The 20,739-nt window shown below is 36.3% G+C and overlaps 1 protein-coding gene across 26 annotated transcripts in view; it reads left to right on the top strand.

Annotated features, from left to right (window-relative positions):
- CACNA1D (calcium voltage-gated channel subunit alpha1 D) overlaps nt 1–20,739 on the top strand; it is a 186,600-nt gene that overhangs the window by 152,438 nt on the left and 13,423 nt on the right. For all 26 annotated transcript variants that reach the window (XR_014571618.1, XM_083795885.1, XM_083795894.1 and 23 more), the window contains 7 exons: nt 1,156–1,315; nt 2,346–2,473; nt 2,595–2,691; nt 3,887–3,989; nt 5,043–5,144; nt 10,414–10,544; nt 20,352–20,468. Coding sequence is in view for 25 of the 26 variants with exons in the window: in XM_083795885.1 (XP_083652011.1) it covers nt 1,156–1,315; nt 2,346–2,473; nt 2,595–2,691; nt 3,887–3,989; nt 5,043–5,144; nt 10,414–10,544; nt 20,352–20,468 (838 nt within the window). In the remaining variant the exon portion in view is untranslated. The remainder of the gene's footprint in view (nt 1–1,155; nt 1,316–2,345; nt 2,474–2,594; nt 2,692–3,886; nt 3,990–5,042; nt 5,145–10,413; nt 10,545–20,351; nt 20,469–20,739) is intronic.

Genomic DNA, 20,739 nt, shown 5'->3' with positions numbered 1-20,739 from the left:
AACAGGGTAAACCTTTGCCAGGAGTGCTGTGGTTTCATCTAGGCCTTCTGCATTGCTTGTTAGTTGACTCTCAACCAAAATGTATCATCAGATGTGACAGTTCTCCCACATTCACTGTGGATCTAAGGCAAAACTGAATTTGTTTATGAGATATGCAGAAGAACATCTGCATATGCAAAACACATTATAGATCAATAATTCATAGACAGCCTTATTTTGTTTCAAAAGTACACTTTATCCTCTGTTAAAAACAATTTACTTAAAAATCTGAGCAAAAAATACAGTTCTCAGATGACCCCTTCTTTCAGTTCATTGCTCTCATATTGCTTTGGATGTTTATCTCAGGTTTCATTATTTAATTTAGAAAAGCTTCAAATAAAACTTTTGGGATGTTGGGAGGGAAATAAAAACCATAAGCTAACCCAAATCATTTTCCAGTTCTGCCTTGTGGAAAAATTCCTATCATATTGCATAAGATGATTGACTATCCCCAGAAAATAAGCTGAAGGTAAAAGAGGGAGAGAGTGTATTACTGAAAAAACGAACTTAGAATCCCATAGGTTCAACATCTGTAGTTAGCTACAATGCTCTGTATCTGTAGGCCCAATGAGAGAGCTAAGTCACTTTATGCATGTGAAGACTTGCCTTTGCAACTAGGTCATAGGTAAGTGGTTGTTTTTAAGTATTTGAAATCACAGGTGTGTATACAGGCATTACCCAACTATAGGAAAAAAAAAAAAAGGCAACAGCAGAAACAAGAGACAAACATTTCCTCAGCCATGGAGAGAAAAAAGCAACACAACTTTTAACTTTTATTACAGTTTTGTTATACAATATATCCACTTCCATACACAGCAACCCCACTGCAATAGGTATTTAACTTGTAAATGACAGTTTGGAGTTCAAATTTTTACATGTGAGCCTTTCTGGTGTACTAGTGTACCTTATAAATTTTGCCTGCAGTGTCAGATCTAAACTTGTCATTTCTGAAACATGCTCTGTAATTTCTAATTAATTTGTGCTCTGAGGAGTTTGAGGCCTGTCTTCACATTTATGCATGTACAGCTCCAAACATTTTATCAGAATGTAACAAATTAATACATTCTTCTTAATTTTGATCAAATAATACTTAATTCTCTTTGTGACCTTATGAAGGTGTGCAACTGGAGAAGCCTGGCAGGAAATCATGCTGGCATGTTTGCCTGGAAAACGCTGTGATCCAGAATCTGATTATAATCCAGGGGAAGAGTACACGTGTGGAAGCAATTTTGCCATCATTTATTTTATCAGTTTTTACATGCTTTGTGCATTTTTGGTGAGTTCAGCTTGTGCTTATTAGCAGAAATAAGTTTTAACATTTTGAATTTCTTCTCAACTGAAAGAGTAGTAGGGTCAGAGAAGAATTTAGAATCCTATCGCTAAAATATTTTTGCAAGGTTGTATTTTTCATACACACTCCTAAATCCTGTATCTTATACTTAAGGCTAATAAATTCTCATGCGCAAGATGTTCTTCAGAATACAGGCCTCCCTGTATACAGGAAATGGCTCCTTGGACATTTGAAAGCTGTTAACCTTCTTTTCATCAGCTATTATTTAATGCATTTTTCAATAATGTCATTAAATATTCATTGATAATGAAGTTGCAGTTCATTTGACTTATTAGTATTATATAAACATCAGAATTTGGATATGTATCTCTACAAAGTGTGCTCAGATTGTGGTGCACAAGATGCAAACTATAAACTTTCTTCCTAATGATGGCATAATGAATTATTTGCTCTAAAACAATCTGCAGAAATCCCTTTTTCCTCATTGCAGGTGTCTTGGCTAAGCTGGTTGATTTGTTCTTTTCTCAGTACTGTTCTCCTTGCAAAAGGAGATTGGTCAAAGAGAATCCTGGACCACTGTAAACATACCCCTTCTCTTGTGTCATCTTTTATGTTGATGAAACATAGGCAGAAGTCTCAATGTCATGTCAGTGAATCCTATGAATATAAAAGGTGTTTCCTGAAATCTACACAGTGTCAAACGTGTTGGATCCATTCTTTGATCTGGCAAGTCAAGGAAGAGAGACAAAAACATTCAAAAGCCTATGTCAAAGACTGAGTATTATACAACAGAATCACACTCTTGTCATTTGATTTCTTGATAGTTCCAGTTAAGCAGTTAAAAGGTCAGCAAGTATTTTTTGTGATATTCAATGTTATTTGCCAAAAATCATTATTTATTAATTTATTAAATTATTTGAATTCTAAAACTCCTATCTTATAAAGTTATTTATTGAAAATATTTGTATTTCCAAAAAATTCCAGTAGATCTGTGTTCTTAATTGCTTTTGTTTAGATAATAAATTTATTTGTGGCTGTCATTATGGATAACTTTGATTATTTGACACGTGACTGGTCCATCCTGGGTCCACATCATTTGGATGAGTTCAAAAGGATATGGTCAGAATACGACCCTGAGGCAAAGTAAGTTAGAGCATTTCTCTGGTAAGATTTATCTGATAGAAACAATAAAAGCATAGCATAGTATATTCTTTGAGAATGCATGTATATTTGGTATTTGGTAATTGATATGTGTCGGTTCTAGGGGAAGAATAAAGCATCTTGATGTGGTTACGTTACTGAGACGCATTCAGCCACCACTTGGTTTTGGCAAATTATGCCCTCACCGAGTGGCCTGCAAGGTAGGTTTTACCCTATTTCCTTTGTAGGCTTCTTTCACAGTTTATTCATTCATTCGTTCAATTCTGCGAAATGTGTGTTCTGTACGCACAGTAAACCTGTCTATTCACAAGGTGTCCTCCACTCAGGTTTTCCCAGCTTTATGCAGGTTTAACTTAAAGCAGCAAAATCAGTGTCATTTCCTTCAGTGTACCCATTTGAGTAGCTTTTGTCAACATGAAATTCTTTACAGAGCATCAAAATCAAAAGGAGCATCAAAAGGAGTTGGTCTGTAAATCTATCAATCTATTATTGTGGCATATATGAGCTACCTCAGCCCAGCATTGCTGGTGACCCAGTGACATTTCTGGTTTCTCTTTAGTCCCAGGGAGAAGAGGGTGGTAGTTTACTTTAGTTCGCAATTAAGTTTTGATATAGTACTTTTACAGTTGCATTCATGGAATGTTTGCTGCATGTGAAACATAGATCTGAGTTTGAAGGGTGTGGACTGCAAGATGATAAACCACGCAGAAATGAATAACAATGTCCAAACAATGTCCAGAAGTGAGAAGACTGAAAATTAGCAGAAATTTCAAGTAGAACTTGTTAAGCACAGTGTGTAATCTGGATGAGGACAAATTACATTGTAATATAAAAGTTGAAAAGCAACACAAAGGAGATGAACAATTATTAATGTATTTAAGGAATTCTAATGAAGAGGCTAATCCAAAGAAGAAAATCACTTTTGCACTAATTCTATGTAAATAGCATAAAACATGCACAGCATTATTGAAGAGTCACCTGAGAAACGAATCAGTTTATGCAAGCCAGACCTGGTGCTGTGGTTCTTCATGGAGCATGAGGCTGGAGCACTCCATGGGAAGCCTGGAACATGAGTGCAACTGGAGTGCATGCTTTTGAATAACTGCATATGTCCCTGATATTGCTTCAATGTCTGCAGATTAGCTCAATAAAAATTACCTATGAAAACTATTGGGCAGTTTTATCGTTTGTAGAAGCATACATATGATTAGTATCAGAAATAAGCAATATTGGGTGTTTATTATAGACAGCTTGGATAGAAGGCTCAATGTTTTTTGAAAAGTTACAGAATTTTTACTCCTCTCAGTGGATATTATTCTTTGATTATGTCAGCTTTTCAGAAATGAATGTTACAGGCATTTGTTTTTTTGAACATTTTTCTTTTCTCCTTCACAGAGGTTAGTAGCCATGAATATGCCACTGAACAGTGATGGAACCGTCATGTTCAATGCTACTTTGTTTGCTTTGGTTAGGACTGCTCTAAAGATAAAAACAGAAGGTAAGGGTTTTACCTGCCAAGTCTTGTCAGAAAGTGCAATGAAGAAAAACTAGAATTTATTAATTTTGTTGGACATGAATAAGGCTGCCTAAGTCTCAGTGGATTCGATTGGACTTTGGATCATGGATTGTATTCACTATTGCTAGGAATGACTTGTGAGAAAATGAAAAGGAGGAGGTAGTGAGGCCAAAGCCCAAGTAATATCAGAAATTATTACATGTTTTCACCTGGTCTGATAAAATCATTCAGCAGTGATGTAACAGGAGTTCTACTGCAAGGAATGAATGAGTTCCCCTCTCTGGATGACCAAGATGCTCCTTCCTCACTGCTCTTTAAGTCAGTACATAGATCCCACATTAGTGCAACTGCAGCTTTTGCACACTTGAAAGTGACGTCACTGGTTTGTTGGAGACCAGTTCTGACTCGGTGGAATGAATTTCTGTCATTTGCATCAAAAGGGGAAAAGGTTTTAAAAACTGTGGTATGTTTTGAGGAATTTTGCTTTCTGTTTTTATATATTTTTTTTCATTATTTTACTGTCTTTTACTTTTTCCTGTTCCAATTTCTTCTGCTGTTCTCTGTGGGCTAGGGTACCACTGCATGAGAAAACTGCACAGTAGTTGGATGCCTGAACTTGCACGCCTGCACAATTGAGTAAATCCTATGATTAGACAAAAAATAATAAATAAAAAAAAAAGGGTCAGCTTTGGATCAGGAAGGAAGTGGCTTGTAAAGAACAAGTTGTCACATTCTGCGTAATTTAGGCAGAAGGTATTAAGCAGTGACAGAGTAGAGCCAAGATCTGTAAATTACTGTTGACTTCTGAAGTACTCCAGAGACTGCTTTGAAAGCCCCTAGGAGTTCTCTCTTACACTCTTTCTTCTCTTGGATTATTGCAGTATTGTTATCTGATACTTCATGTAGCTTAGGCTGCTGCTAACAGTCTTTATCACAGTCTTTATATGTAAACAGCTAATTAATATCCAAGGATCATTCATTGCAGCTAGTTGAAACATAGTGGTCATCTTTTGTTTTTCTATTTCATTGCCACAGGTAACCTAGAGCAAGCAAATGAAGAACTTAGAGCAGTTATAAAGAAAATATGGAAGAAAACAAGCATGAAATTACTTGACCAAGTTGTCCCTCCAGCTGGCGGTCAGTGTGATAAACTTTGCAATATGCTATTCTCTGTGCATTTTGGTCTTTGTGGATTGCTAGGAACCAAAGAAATAAAATTACTAAAATTTGAAATGATAATGTCATTAAAGGACAACAAACAATAATAGCAAAATAAATGCAGAGAACATTATATCCTGTTACACTACATAATAAATATAGGACTGATTAACACAAATTCACAAATTCCTTAGATTAAAAAGAAGGAGAGGAAGATGCACTTAATGCTTATTTTCTTGCTTGGAAACAACACAAACCTTATTAGAGATAAATTCAGTCTTAATTTCAAGTCATTCAGCAAAATAAACTAAATTTAGTTTGATTTCAGTTCATTCAGCAAAATAACTTTTTTTTTTTTTTTTACTAATTAAGCTTGTCAATGTACACTACATTTTAGCTTATATCCTTGTATATGTTGAATACTTTTGGGAGAAAACTAAAAAGTTTTAAACGCAAAATTGGAATATATATATATATATATTTGCTAAATTGGTAAAGCAAAAGGCTAAGTTATCTTAGTTAGACTAGTATAAACCAGAGCAGTTCCACAGTCAACAGATAATGGAACTGGTTTGGATTTATGCCAGTATGACTGAGGTATGAGTATGGCCCTTGTAAATAGATATCTAGATTTTAATCATGCCAATACGTTTGCAAGAACTACAAGGCACGAATATTACTTATTCCTACATGCTATAAAATGGCATCAAATATTTGTTATACCTTTTTTAAATATATATATTCCAAAATATATATATTTAGCCTTTTTCAATATATACATTTTTCTTAATATGCTGTAGTGTAGGTTTAGGTGACATTTTACTTGCTTTTTCAAGTTTTAAAGGTGCAGGATCTGTTGCACTGTGTCATCCACACCCAGGCTGTATATATCCAGACAATATACAGATCCATTGTAATCATCTGGTATTTTTTGTAGTCTATTGTACTTTTTATAGTGTTACAGCAGCTTTCAAGACTGATCAGACTCAGGTTTGGAAGCAGACTCAAGATGCCAGGCCCGATGGTGGTGGATGCTGATCCCTTTCTGAAGGTGATACTCTGTCTCTAGGGGAGAAAGAGCATGCTGGCTGCACTGCTGTTCAGCATGACCCAAGAAGCAGCATTAGCTTTGTCGCTGGAGGGAGCCACTTGCTATTGGTGTGGTGGCTGCCAGCTACTACTGGGGATTAAGACAAAAATCTAGCAAATTTGATGATCCAAAGGGGAACTGATACTGCACATTTAAAACAACTTTTTGTGTTCTACTCTGTTGTTTTTAGCCTTACACCTAAGTGCTTGCATGGCATAGATGAATTGCTTTGTTATTGTTGTAACTATGTGCTTGAGCTTTTTCTGCAGCCTCTGTTCCTTTCAACTATGAGTCTTTCCGAATATTCTGAAGCAATTCTGTTTTAGGGTGGTGGCATGGAATTAGTGTTGCCTCTTGCCGACTTTATTCCCCTACATTTTTTATTGAAATAGAGATGCATGCTTCAGAATAGTGAGCTGTGCCTGCCTAAACCAATCTGACAAAGAATCTTTAAGGATTACATTCCTAGAACTAATCTTACATAGCGACTCACCGTTAACTTCAGCTTCATTTCATTGCTGAATGTAAGCTGTATATTTACTTTCACCTATACTAAAATTCATTGCTAATATTTATTCCACAAATATAGCTCTTCAGTGTAGTTAGAAGGCTGAAAATCTGGATCATTGCTTGAATGATAAAAGACACTATGTCTTCAGTGGTCCGATATAAGCTAGAACATGTTGTGAAGTCCTTAAGATTCACTAACTTTCAATTTACTTTTTCTCTGCAGACAGTTAGCTAAATACTGGTTAAATAACTCATTACTATACTTGAATTAAACTGTTAATAGATAGCAACAGATTTTCAGTATAGAAAGCTGAAACTGTTTTGCAAAAACAGAATGAGAGTCAAATGCCTGAATGTATGAACGCGTTCATATTCTTAGGAGACTACAGAGTAAGAGAAAGGCATACAACCCACTAAAGATTCAACTGCTTTCTATTTTCTAAGCTCCCCAGTCTCTACCTGCAAACCCATTTAATCCTGCCTAATACTTTTTGACCTCTTCCAAAAACTTCCTACTGAAATGATTCCTTTTGCTGTCCCTATTTGTAACTATAGATCTGTCTATACTGTGGTCAGTTATGCTTAGCTGCCTCCCTACCTGTCCATATCTGGCTATATGTGTGTTACTCAAAAAACAAAGTCAAGGATGGCTCCCCTTGGCCAAGCTTCAGTTCTTGTGTGCACCTGTCTGCAATACAACTGACTGTGCCTGTGAATTACACGTGCATCTTGTTTGTACAAACAGACTTTGACATGCACGATTCAGGAAACTGGTAATGCATCCATCTAATATGCTAATAAAAAATTGGTTTATGTCCGCAGTGATTAATAGGGCCCTCTGTTTGTGCACACTGAGACTTTGGAGTTATTGTCGTCTCAGGTACAGTCAGTAGTCATAGCCTGTCTTGAGACACACTTTAATGCAACCCATAGTAGTCTATGTTATATCAAGTCTGTCACTTCTATGTGCTTGTTCTTTCTAGGAGCCATTTGCTATATCACTTCCTTAAAAGTTATGTTGCATTACTTGAAATAAAATAATATAGAAGATGGGGAAAGGCTTACTGGGGGAGGTTGACCAAGGATACATTGCAGAAATTAATGGATTCAGCTAAACTAGGGAAGGCAGGTTTAGGTTAGATACTTTATAAGAGAACTCTTCTTAATAGGAGACTTGTTTCCTGAGGAGCTACCAAGAGAGATTGCAGATGAACTTCAAAGTGAATGTTCACAAAAAGATTAGAAATTAGATTTGGGGAGTAAATTAAAAACCTTTTTACTGATGAGACTGAATCAGTACACTGATGAGCTGTTCTTGTGAGCTACAGAGTCCCTGCTGTTTCCTAGTAGGAACTGGGGGTACCCCAGTCTTTGAAGACATGTCAGGATTTGGCAGAACAGACTCATTAACAAGCAGAGACATTTCCTGCAACAGACTGGTCTTCCAAACAAGATATTTTAAGGCAATTATTACAATTGTTTTTGCTTTGATACCTCTAAAGACAATAAAATGCTGGGAGGATACATCCCTGGTACAATTTTTCTGAAGTTAAAGCCTGTCATAGTTTCTCACATGCACACAACCCACATCAGACATTATAATGAAATGCATCCTGTGAATTCTGGAAGGAGCTTATTTTGAATGGTGAGGATTCATTTTGAGACAGATTGTGTCACATAGATAAAAATAAGTTTAAATAGTATTACATATGGATTGGATTTCCCCATCCTTTTTACTGACATTTCATCACGTCATGAAAAAAAGAAGGCTACTGAAATTTAAATTAGCAAAAGCTGTCATATTACAGCGAAAAGTGCTATTATTAGTGAGATACATTGGGACATAAAATTGATAATGCAAAACCACAAGGAGACTGTTTTAATCAAACATTAATGTATGATGTTACACTAGATGACAATCACTTAAAAAATTTCATTAACAGGGAAAACACTTGCTTAGGAAGATATGTTCATATGTAGAAAACAAAACAAACCAATAGGAAACAAGCAAAAACATCAAGTCTACTAAATCTCCATTAGCGTTAAAGTATGCACAAAGCAAATGACATAAAACTTAAACAAAAAAACAAAACCCAACCAACAAACAGCAACAACAAAAAAGCCTGTACTTTCTATCAAAGGCGTGTTAAAGTGTGTCTGAGCACATAAGATTTTCTGCATTCAGCCAAGCAAGTCACGAAGGTGTAACCCAGATCCTGAGATGTGTTAAGCACCCATCTGACACAACGAGGGTAGCCAGAATGGCAGGGGCTTGCTGTCCATCATGATGCGGGCTGTAACTGTGGAGGAAACTTGGACACCTAAAATACACCAGCCCTTCCAGTACTAAAGTCCTCCTTTATGTGCAGCACTAGCCAACTAGCAACCACGTTGCAAATGGCTGGCTCTACATATTGCTAAACTCCAGAGAGTAGGCAGCAGAAGTGGAAAAAGCTAACTTTGTGCCAGGTAACTCTAGGGGAAAGAAATGTGTGAGAACAAAAGCAATGTTTTTGAATAGAAAACTATTTCTAGTTTTCTGGCAAGCATTACTTATCAGGGCATCAAACTTCCACAGCTGAACGATTGAATGGGACTCATAAAACAGACGCATACATACTTACATGCTGTGAACCAGGAGATTTCAATATCGTCATAAGGTACCAGTTGTTGAACTTTGAAAACTTGGAAATTTGGATTTGGTTCACAACAGTGACTCTGTAAAAAAAATCTAGTTTTTACTGTACTGTCTGTCTGTGTATCTTTTGAACTGTGCAAAATTAACTGTTGCAAATTATTTTCCTATCTATCAGCAAATCAGACCTTATATGATACAATAATGTGGGAAAGCACCATGTCTGTTTCATATTTACTCTTATCATCACTACCTATCTAGGAGGTGACTAAGGACTAAATCTTCACTTAAACAAGAGCCTCACAGAAAATATGTGAAATTGTAAAATCTGTGAGATTTTACTCCAGAATCAGTCTTATTGGGTGACAATAAGACAGCAGAAGATACGGTCCAACATGAGTATCTGTAACACAGACCAAATTCAAAGTGGAAGATGTTCAGCTGCTATAGTAAGGATATGACACCAACTAAAAAAAAAAAAAAAAAGTGCATAACAAAGCAGCCTGTAAAGATACCAAAGTCCTTATGTAATTAAAACAATGCTATATTGGTACACTAAGAAAATTTGGCTCAGCAGGAATAAAAAAAAGTGAAATATGTTACAAGCAAGACTTTTTTTTTATAGACAGTCACTCTTATAAGCGTGTGTAAGTCACAGTAGCTCTTATTTTAATCCATTTATTTCAAGTAACTAAAGCCAATCTTTCACCTTCTATGAACATATAAACATGCTTATGGTTTTTTTAGAAACTTACATGAATTTACCCAGAAGTACATGAGAGTTGGTAAGGTATTGTATTTCCTTCTTTATTAAGGATGAGTTCACCTACCTCACTGAGCCCAAACTGCTTGCTAAAACATTGCTTTAAGCTAGTTACAGATTCCATTACTGTAAGCTGAAATCATAGTGCCTATTGCACCCATCACATTTTTTCCCCCAAATCAGATATGAGTGTACAGGCTATTGACAAATGTGCTGACCTGGGAGAGATCTGTCTGGTCTGTTCATTTAGATGATGAGGTAACCGTGGGGAAGTTCTATGCCACCTTCCTGATACAGGACTACTTTAGGAAATTCAAGAAACGCAAAGAACAAGGACTGGTGGGGAAATATCCTGCGAAGAATACCACGATTGCTCTGCAGGTGATTTTGTTTTTACATTTTAATTAACCATTTTGTGAGCTTACTTGAAATACCAGGTAAATGAATATTGATGATTGTGCAGTGCTGCAAGGATTTAATTTAGCTGGGACACTTTTGGCCCTTGTTCATCAGAAAAGTAAAACGTAACCCTGCTTTTCTCTCTATAACAAGGTAAGTGCAATAAATTATTCTCTGTGAATTACTCAAATGGTAGCAACAGTTATAAGATTCCTCAACAAGTATAGTTGATACATCCAAGTCTAAAGTTGCTGAAGTAAAATCAGATAAATGAAGTTCTGAGCCATCATTTATGTTGTTTTACTTCAACTGTTTAATTTCTTATGTTCTTATGATGTTATAAGCCAACTCTCAGGTAACTTCCTAACAGGTATTACCTCATAGTAAAGATGTCTTTATATGGTATTTGCTTCCAATTCTCATTGTTCTTTTTCTTTTCCATTCATGGTTACTGGTGAAATAAGTTCTTATCAACATTTTTAATGTTTGCACATTTTGAACTTCACTTTCATCAATTTATTCTGTACGAAGTAATATTAGCATGCTACATTAATGCCTGTCTCTTAAAACAAGCTGTCAAATGGAACCCAGGGCAATAGATTAACTAGTACTACTTGGCCATCTGTTTTTTGGAAAGCCTGCAGCAAGCAGTCCATAGAGTATAAGTGATCTGAAGGTTATATTTTGAAAGTTTTTATTCATTGATACCCTTGGCATTATGAACTTTGAGACATGCAGATGGAAGGCTGCCCTCAAATAATTCCAGAAATCATACACTGTATCATTTTAATTGGATTATGACTCAACAAACTTCAGTTAATGCTGGGTGGATTCCTACAAACTGTAAAGATATTTAACCTTTCTGATGCAAGTTGAAGACCATGTTGTGAAAATATCTAAAGGGGGCGGAATGTGTTAATTCATATATCTTTTTCTTTGTTAAAAATCCTGCTGTTTTTTTTTTTTCTTTTGTCTAACATAACAATCTTTGCTGTCTTTAGTGGGCAATTTTTCTCTCATATTTCCTAATAATGTCTCTACCAGGAGCTCTGATCCATTTGCTGTTCCAAGTCATGCATTTCTCTACAATAGGCAGAGAAAAATTCATCTCAGTGCTTGTTACTGATGTATGAGCACACGGCTTGCCGGGACAACATGAGCTATATTTGCACATCATCAGAGAGAAAAGAAATAACATGGGGAATGGAAGAGGTAAAAAGGAAAAGGCTGGAAACAGTTGAGAGGAAAGTGAAAGACACCAGATTATTAGGAAGGATTTTGCAGACTTTGAACAGTATTTGGTAATAAGGAGCTCAAAATTATTTCTAAGCCACAGTATTACAGGTTTCCACCTCTGTTTTTGAAGTCGTGTGCGTAACAGTATAGAAACAAATAGAGTTCCCAAATGTGGGTGTGCTCCGTTGTTTATTATCAGATTGTGCTTTCTGTTCAATACCAAAGACAGAGAGAAAGATGAAACTGGGAAGAATTAGCACTTTCTCTGTCTTTAGACAAACATTTCTCAGTTCAGAACAGCTAAAAATTGCACCACGAATCTCTGCTAGGAATCTAAAATGGCTTTTTGTTTGTTTGTTTTGTTTTCGTTCTGATTAAAACAATGTTCCTGTGGCAATAACATGATTCAGGCTAGTAGATAGGAGGTTGTTTCTTTCTCCACATTTTCCTCTGTTCTACTTCTGTCTTTCTAATAAATGAATAGTAATTCAGCTTCATCTACCAAATATCAGTAGAAATGCCATTTCAAAGAAACCTGAAACCTATGGTTGGAAAAAAGCCCTGTCTTATGGGGTTTCAGCCCAGCATTTAAAGGATTAGATGGTTGGACTCAATGATCTTAAGAGTCTTTTCCAACCTAAATGATTCTGATTCCTATAGCTATTTCTCCAAAGTAGATTATCAACAAATATAACAAGTTATTTTTTTTCTCTTTATTTTGCTGACCAATTTTGCTCAATCAAAAAACAATGTATTGATATGGTCAGAAGAGTTTCTACTGGAATAAACTCTTCCTTATTTTTTTTTTTTTTAGAAAGTTACTGCTTATTTACATTTTAGCTTCCTTTATTAAAATGTCAGTTATTCAGGAAGACTCAGTCAGTGGGGCCAACAGTAAATTAGATCTCATTTCAGATAACTGTTCCATCAATTACATTTGCATTTCATCGTGAGTATGATATATAGGCTTGATAGCAGGCATTTTTCCATCCCGTCAGCTGTCAAAATCAAGAACATAGGTTGTCCAACACCATGTTTCTGTAGTGGAGGAAGAAGAAAAACATAGAGTCATGTTCCACCCTAGATATCGTCTCTTGAATTTTTGGAGTTTTATGCTCCAGTCTGCAAGACTCACTCTGTATTGTCTCATTTCTGCCATTTATCAGTTCCAGTCAGAACACATTTATAGTTAGCATTTATTGAATTTTCCAGAAGAAGGAAAGCTGGATCCTAGATGCCAATGTTCATGATACCAGATATGTGTAGTAAATAAATCACTGAAGGTATCAGACTCTTTGCACAATCAGAGAAAGAAGGGGACTGTAAGAAAATTAATATTATGTTGTACCAAAATAACTTATCTAGAAAGAAAGGAATAGAAACTGGGAATATTTAAGATAGCTAACACTGTAGAAGCTGTAAAATTATTGTCCTCTAATTAACAACAGAATAAGTACAGAATACCATTTTAATTTATTTTTTAGTCATTAAGACAGGAGTTTTAACAAATGAAGATCTGAAAATTTCATCCTTTGCTTTCATATTATTTGGTTACATGTGAGAAATTGCCTGTTATGTCAAGAGAATTTCAGTGGCAGTCCCCTTGCCATTTTTGTATCAGAACCTTGACACAATTGGAATGAAGACAATGGCTTCTTCTGATAGTTGGCTTGAGAAATGTTTGAGGGCAAGAAGCAGCAAAGTTTGGGTTGAGTAAGACCATTGGAATGGAGTTCCCTGCAAAACTAGGTTTGCTTTGTGAATACCAGTCTGCAGCAGGCAGGAATTCCCCTTCTTACCCCACAGTGATTGCATTCAGGGTGATTTTCATTCTGTATAGCTCAGTTTGTCCTCAAGGCTGCAGCATTTGTGGTTAGCCTAACAAAGGCTGCTCTTTGGGAGAGAAGAGGAAGCACTCTAGAACATGAAGTGGGTCTCCAGAGTTTATCTGCTCAAGCTGCTGAGTAAAGTCTTTTTGCCATGAAGTTTCAAAGTCCTCCTCAGTCAGAAAAGGGTATTTCAAGTTATAACCAACAGCATTTGGTCTAAACTTCCGTATTGTCATTGAAAACATCTTCAGAAATAGTATAATGATGGTCCTTGGAACTACAACAGGCTTGAATGTCTTCTGCAGATTCAGGAGTTTTCAGTCCTTATGAAGGAGAGAAAAGCAGCTAATTCTGAAATGGTAGGTGACCAGTTTGCGTTAGCTATCTACTGACATTTTTGTTGTGTTATACACACTTTTAGGACATGAGACACAAAATTCCTTGGGGGTGAATTGCTCATAGTGCCTTTCTTATTCTATTAATCGATATTTACGCCATGAGAATGAATACATTCTTGGGATAAAACCAGAAAATTATATTTGTAGCAGTAGTTTAGGAGATGTCTTTTTGTGGTGATGGAAAAATGTATTGAGCCAAACAGTAGTCACATTGCTGGTGAAAATAAATGTTAAGTGAAGCATGAACGGGTTTAATTACTTTCATCTGTTAGTTGGAGTAAATGAATTAATTTGATGCTCTTTTTCCTAGGGAACATGTGTGCTCTAAACTATGTAACATTCACATCTGTATTTCACATTTATTTACACACAATCCGCTTTGTTAATATCTGCAAATAAAAGTTAATGGATATTTCCCTTCACATCACAAGGACACAAGACACTGATTTATTGAGCTGAACTTGATCTTGGGAATGTGCTTTGGGTTAAGCTAATTATGCTTTTTATGTATGAAGATTTTGTTAGTAATATCAACCCTACAGTAAACTTGAGAGAAAGTAGACCCCTAGTAGGCATCTACTGAGGGGTTAATATGCTTTGTTCAAGTTCAATTTAATTGTCTTCTGTGTTCATGTTGCATTCAGAGAAGGGCTTAGCTTGACAGAAGCCACAGTTTGACTGAAAGCACAGAGCTTTTGTGCCATTGTATAGCAGTGCGCTCAGCCTCAGTGTTAAGAGTGTGGGCTCGATGAAGATGAGGAACACTGGGAAATCAAGACTTGGCTACTACGTCTCTTATATTCACTGCTATAGTGTAGGTCTATTCAGCTATTTTTCTGCATGCTTATTTTCTTACTTTACTAGTTCTGGCATTGTGTTCTGTTCTTACTGCCTTCAGGTTATTTTATGCTGTGACAGTGCATCTGTGGTGGTTTTTTGTTCTTTTTGGTTTTCTTTGCTATAAAATAAGCAGCTACTAAAAACGTATTCATTATACAGTGGTTCATGTGAACAGTTTCATAGTCATATACTTTCAGTACTCTGAAACTCTTAAGACATAAGCGTTTAGAATTCATGTTTATGCTTTATTTCAGATCTAATTAGTTTATATAGCAATATACGTAACTATTCAGCATTCTTCTAAAATCTATGAAGCATATTATACAAGTGTCTGCCATTTCCTGATATCACTATAAAATGCCTCAAGTAGGGAGCATTGTTTATTTTATGTGACTAGAACTACTGTAGTGATTGTGATTCTTATTATTTAGACTGTTGTGTTTACTCAGCTTAAAATAAGCTAAAACTTCATCTGTGTGTAGGTTGCATGATGCCTCTAAATGGATGTGCACTGAGTTCAGATATAGGGAAAATTATCTTTTTGTAGTTCCAGTATTCATAAGCCTTTAAAAATTTTTCTAAAAGTCATGACTCTGAAGTCTTGCATTATACACAAACTTCTCAATATAAAATGTATATCTAAAATAGTGCTACTGTTTTATGAATACTACAGATGCATAAAATTAATCTTAAAACTATTTGGCATTTGTTAAAAGCGATCTTTTTGAAATATTTAACTTCTTAATATTTTTAAGCTTAATTTGACTTAAATATTTTTGCATTTTGGCACGTGATGCTTTTCAAGTGTATTTAAGGTTATCTCCTTCTGAATGACCAATTGAGAACTATAGTTATTAGTCATATGACAATTTTACCACTGAGGGACACCTACAGTTCTATTCCTTTAACTTTTAAAGGCACACATGTCATCTCAGTGCTGTGTCAGAGACAGGGGCATCGCTAATTGTCTCTCAAGCTGCTGTTTAGCACACAGCACCGGTGTATTAGTGCTTCATGCCATCTTGAAAACATTGCAGGTGCTATTATGCCTCATAAAGGACAGCTGCACAGAATTATCATGTTAATTTGAAGTCATCTTTTGTATTTAGAGGAAAGCCTATTTAAAGACATGCTTGGTTTTATCATGTAATTATGTTTGGCGCACACTGTGTCATGAACTAACTAACTATTGGCCTGATATATCTCATATTTCCCATACCAAGAATGAACAAATTAAGCAAAAAAGGCATCAAAAATAAATTTTGGAGAGAAAACTTCTGAATAAGAAAGAGCTTTTATTTTTGCAAATTTGTAGTGAAATCTATAGAATAGAATTAGAGTCAATCAAATACAGTAGCTTGTGTCTCTTCTCTTCCCCTACTTCAAAGAAAGGTCAACAAAATGGAACAATATGAATAGAACCAACAGATGTCCTTTTGCAGAAGAGCGTGAATAATCAGTGGTGCAGTTTTGATTGTTATCCCTGTAAAACTAGTGTCTAAACATCTCTTGCATATGTTTTATCAGCTCTGTTACAGGTCTTTCTATCTTCCAGTGTCTTTGATGAAAACAAAGTTTGCTAAAAGGTGTTGGGTAAATGTACATAAATATTAACTTTTATATGAAAAAAAAAAAAAACACCACACTGTTTTTTCCAGTCCCATATCCACTAAGCAAAAATATTTGTGAATAGCAAATAATGATGCTCTGTGTTGGAAAGTTAGAGATAACAGAACTGAAGAGTTGTGTGTTCTGCTATAATCTGATATTATTAATGCATTTTCTTAGAAATGTGATCCGTTTGACTGATTTAACAACCTTGAACCAGGCAAGTTTCCAGACTGATGAGCTGAGATGGATATTAGACATATATACGACCCCCTGCTTCTTGAAATAATATGATTTATATTTTGACCATCAAAAAATAGGAAATAAAATAATACTTACTCACGTTTATATTTATTTAGGGAAAAACTTTAAAGGTGTTTTTACTGATGAAAAAGTGTAAAATAATCTTGAAGCTTCCTTTAAGGAAAGGCAAAAATTCTCTGGACAGGAGAAAATCTGCAGAAATCAAGAATCTGTCTTAAGAAATAGATATAAAGGATATAAGGGAGACTAGAGAGAGTGTCACCCCTCCAGCAATCATTACTAACTAAATGAAATGTTATGAAAGGTCTTATATCAGTCTTTAATTCCTACCAGTTGTTCCATCTATGGAAAGTAAAAAGGATTTAGCTGTGATTTCCTTTCCTCTACAGCTCTGACAAGCCATGTGAGGAAGTAATTTCTGTATAGCACTAAAATTTAACATTTTTTAAAAAGTCATTTTATTATGATGCCTCAGAAATGTGGCTGGTCTTGATTCATTATATGTAATAACAACAAAAGGTTTTATAAAGTTCTTAGGGAAGTAGTTGCCTGCTATGGACTTCAGCAGTTGTAGGAACAAAGAAACAAGCACACCTCCCTGAAACTCGATGGACTCGATGATCTTGAGGTCTCTTCCAACCTAGAAATCTGTGAAAAATGCAGGTAAATCCCTGTCCAGGGGAGGACAGTGCATAGTCCCATTGTCCCTGTGGGGTTCTTGCTGTGGGTAGGCTAAGCTGGTCAATATTGTAGGGGAAAATGTGTATCAGAAGGACCTTTTTTTCCCTTTCAACTAATGGATAGATGTGGGAAGGTTTGGTTTGATTTTGTGTTGTTTTGTGATGTTGTTTTTTATTTAAGAGATCTTTGATTTGCTTCTAAAGTACTTGAAGGTAAAAGTCAAATATTTATCAGCCCCTGCTTTCTTTGTGATCTTCACAGAAGACCTGAAATGTGGTTCAGAGGAGGGATATTCCTACTGGCAGACAAGTACAGTGCCTGCTTTTTTACATCAGCCCAACTTCAGTGAAGCTGACTGATATAACGAGGGGTTGTCTTCTCACCAGTAAGAGCTCAGCATGAGAGTTTGTCTCACGGTGCAGAGCCCTCCTGCTGTAAAAATTGTTAGATTGCTTAGAATACTTTTTGAGTACTCCATGTAAAATGGGGCAGTAAATGGGAGTAGTCACTTTACTGATGGACTTAGCAAGGTCATTCTGGGTGATTCTGTTGGAGCAAATAACCTGAGGGATATTTTAATACTGCAATCAGGTGTTGCTTGTAGAACCTATGGCTTTGGTACTGGATGTCAGTAAATAAAGCTGATTGTTTCACTTTAAAAGGTATACTCTTACATACTGTGATTCAGGTTTTAATCTTCTGCTGGTGACTGTCATTGCAAGGGGTCTGTCACAGGAAAATGAGTATTACTGAGGAGGATGAGATGATAAAAGCTGCCTGCTCTTATTTATTCTTTTTAAGAGGGAGTAATTCAGCAAGAAATATACCAGAAGGAAGTGGGAAATGTAATTACATGATTATTGGATATGTTCCTTCCAAACATTTGCCTTTTCTCAGTTTTCAGGTATATATTTATGGGACTTTGTCACAATTTGGCATACAGGAACATAAGCTAGTAGTTTTTGCTAGAACTAAAATGTATAATATTGCTGAGAGCATTGCATTCAGAGAAGGGCTTAGCTTGCAGGGAGTTGGGGCTTGACTGAAAGCACAGAGCTTTTGTGCCGTTGTAGAGCAGTGCGCTCAGCCTCAGTGTTAGAGGGTGGTTCGATGAAGATGAGGAACACTGGGGAATCGAGACTTGGCTGCTACGTCTCTTACGTTCACTGCTATAGCGTAGGTCTAATCAGCTATTTTTCTGCATGCATATTTTCTTATTTTAGTAGCTCTGGCATTGTGTTCTGTTCTTACTACAGTTTATGTTATAGTGTCAGTGATTTGGAAATGTGATTATTCTTGCTAATGACCGAGTAACCAAAATATAGTAGTAATCCTCTGCTAAATAAATACTAAAGCCTTTGGTCTGTTTTGAAATTTGTACCTGAGAGTGTTAATTCTACTTCCCTTTAGCACCTTACAAAGTGATGCCATTAGCAACCTTGCTAAACTTGACAATGTAATTAGCACAAGAAGTGGGAAAAAGCACAACGTATTCATGAAAAGTATATTGGATATTAACTCCCTAGTAAATGATTTTAGAGACCTGTTCTATTACAGCATAACTCGCAAAGATCATCCCTGAGGAAGAAAATGTAATTGCCAAGTTCACGTAGCTAATGTGATTATTCAAACACCATTTTCAGAAGGTGAAACACCAGTAGAGTGAAACCTGAGCAAGAACATGTGGTAAATCCATACAGGCTGATACAAAGCTTTTCAGTTCATCCCTTTCCAGGTTCTGGTTGCCCACACTGCATAAAGGCCATTTTGCTCCCCAGCAAACTGGCTGTTCCCACTGGGGTCTGAAAGCTGGGTGCAGTGCTGCAGCGAGCTCCCAGGGACGTGTGAGATGGGCAGCAGCAATGGGACCCAGCCATGCCTGGTATCTGCCAAGGCCCTCCAGCTCCATCTGTGCTCTGAAACATGCAAAATGCCCCACCCATCTCCATGCCTCCCCAGGAGAAGTATCGTGCCCCAATGGGCTGGTCAGTCCTCACATCTATATCAAAAATGCACAGAAAGTTGATAAATCAGGCTTTTAGATCGTGATTGTGCCAAGTGCCATGCATACTCTTTATATGTGTAAGTGTAGCATTAGTAAGGGGGTAAACAAATTCTTGATTTCTTCTGAACCTGAGAAGAAAAAAAAAGAGTTGGGGAGAACAAGGTTGTGTTTTTTTTTTTTTCCTTTTCTTTACACAGTGGCAGCCAGAGTTAAAATAGGAAAAATATCATCTTTTCAGAGTAGGTAAGGCATACAAAAGCACGGAATTGTTGGGCGCGAGGGTGCTGTCTGTTAGCTCTGTGATGTGTAGGGGTCTCTTCGGCAGTTCCAGCACAGACCCTCTTGCTAAAAATTCCTTTTGATAGCAGGCTTGAGAAGGAATATGAACCAATACATGCTGAGGCCCCTGCTGCTGTAGCTGGATGTCTTTCTGTTCTACACTGAAGCTTCACATCTGTACCTGCGGGCAGCATAGATGAGCTGGAATTATTTCACTGCTTTCTTTACAGTCTGAGCTCTGCTAAAACTGCTATTGCTGGAGCAAAGATCCTCTTGTGTTTCCTGCATGGACACAGGCTGCAAACACATTTTTAACATTAAATATACATCTCTTTGAAATATGTTTTATTAAAGTACTTGTTGACTGCTTATAATTTCTTATAAGATGAATTTTATTTCTGTAGGGTTCCATAAACATCAGTGGTCCTTTAGTCAGGATCTACACAGTGATAATAAGGACACTTCACTTCAACGGGACTGTACTGGACTATAAGCCTTTTATTAATGACAGTAAAGAGACGTAGTAGGATGCATCATCTATGAATATCAGGATAGAAAAACTTGTTAACTGTTTTTTAAGAATTTTACATGTCTGTAACTATAGAAGAATTTGCATTCCTAATATGTTATGATATTGTCATTAATTTAGGCAGGACTAAGGACACTTCATGATATCGGTCCTGAAATACGCCGAGCTATATCCTGTGACTTGCAAGATGATGAACCGGAGGAAAACAATCCAGAGGAGGAGGAAGATGTTTATAAAGTAATGTCGGAACACAGCTATGTGACTTTTTGTTGTTGTTGTTTTGTTATGTAATATAAGGTTTATAGAATGAGTTTATCCCCGAATATGGAAGAATAATAAAACCCTCAAACCAGAAAATGTAAATATTTAATAAACATCAAGTATGTTTTATGTCTACCTAGAAAAATGGTATTACCAGGACATCTGCATCTCATCATAAATTTAGGAAGAAGTTCCTGCAAGGGTGATTCTCCTGCCCCTAATTTTTTTCTCCCTAATTCTTATTTTT

The sequence above is a fragment of the Anser anser genome (assembly GCF_964211835.1).
Source record: "Anser anser genome assembly, chromosome: 12".
Classification (NCBI taxonomy): domain Eukaryota; kingdom Metazoa; phylum Chordata; class Aves; order Anseriformes; family Anatidae; genus Anser; species Anser anser.
This window is presented reverse-complemented; position numbering and strand designations above follow the sequence as displayed.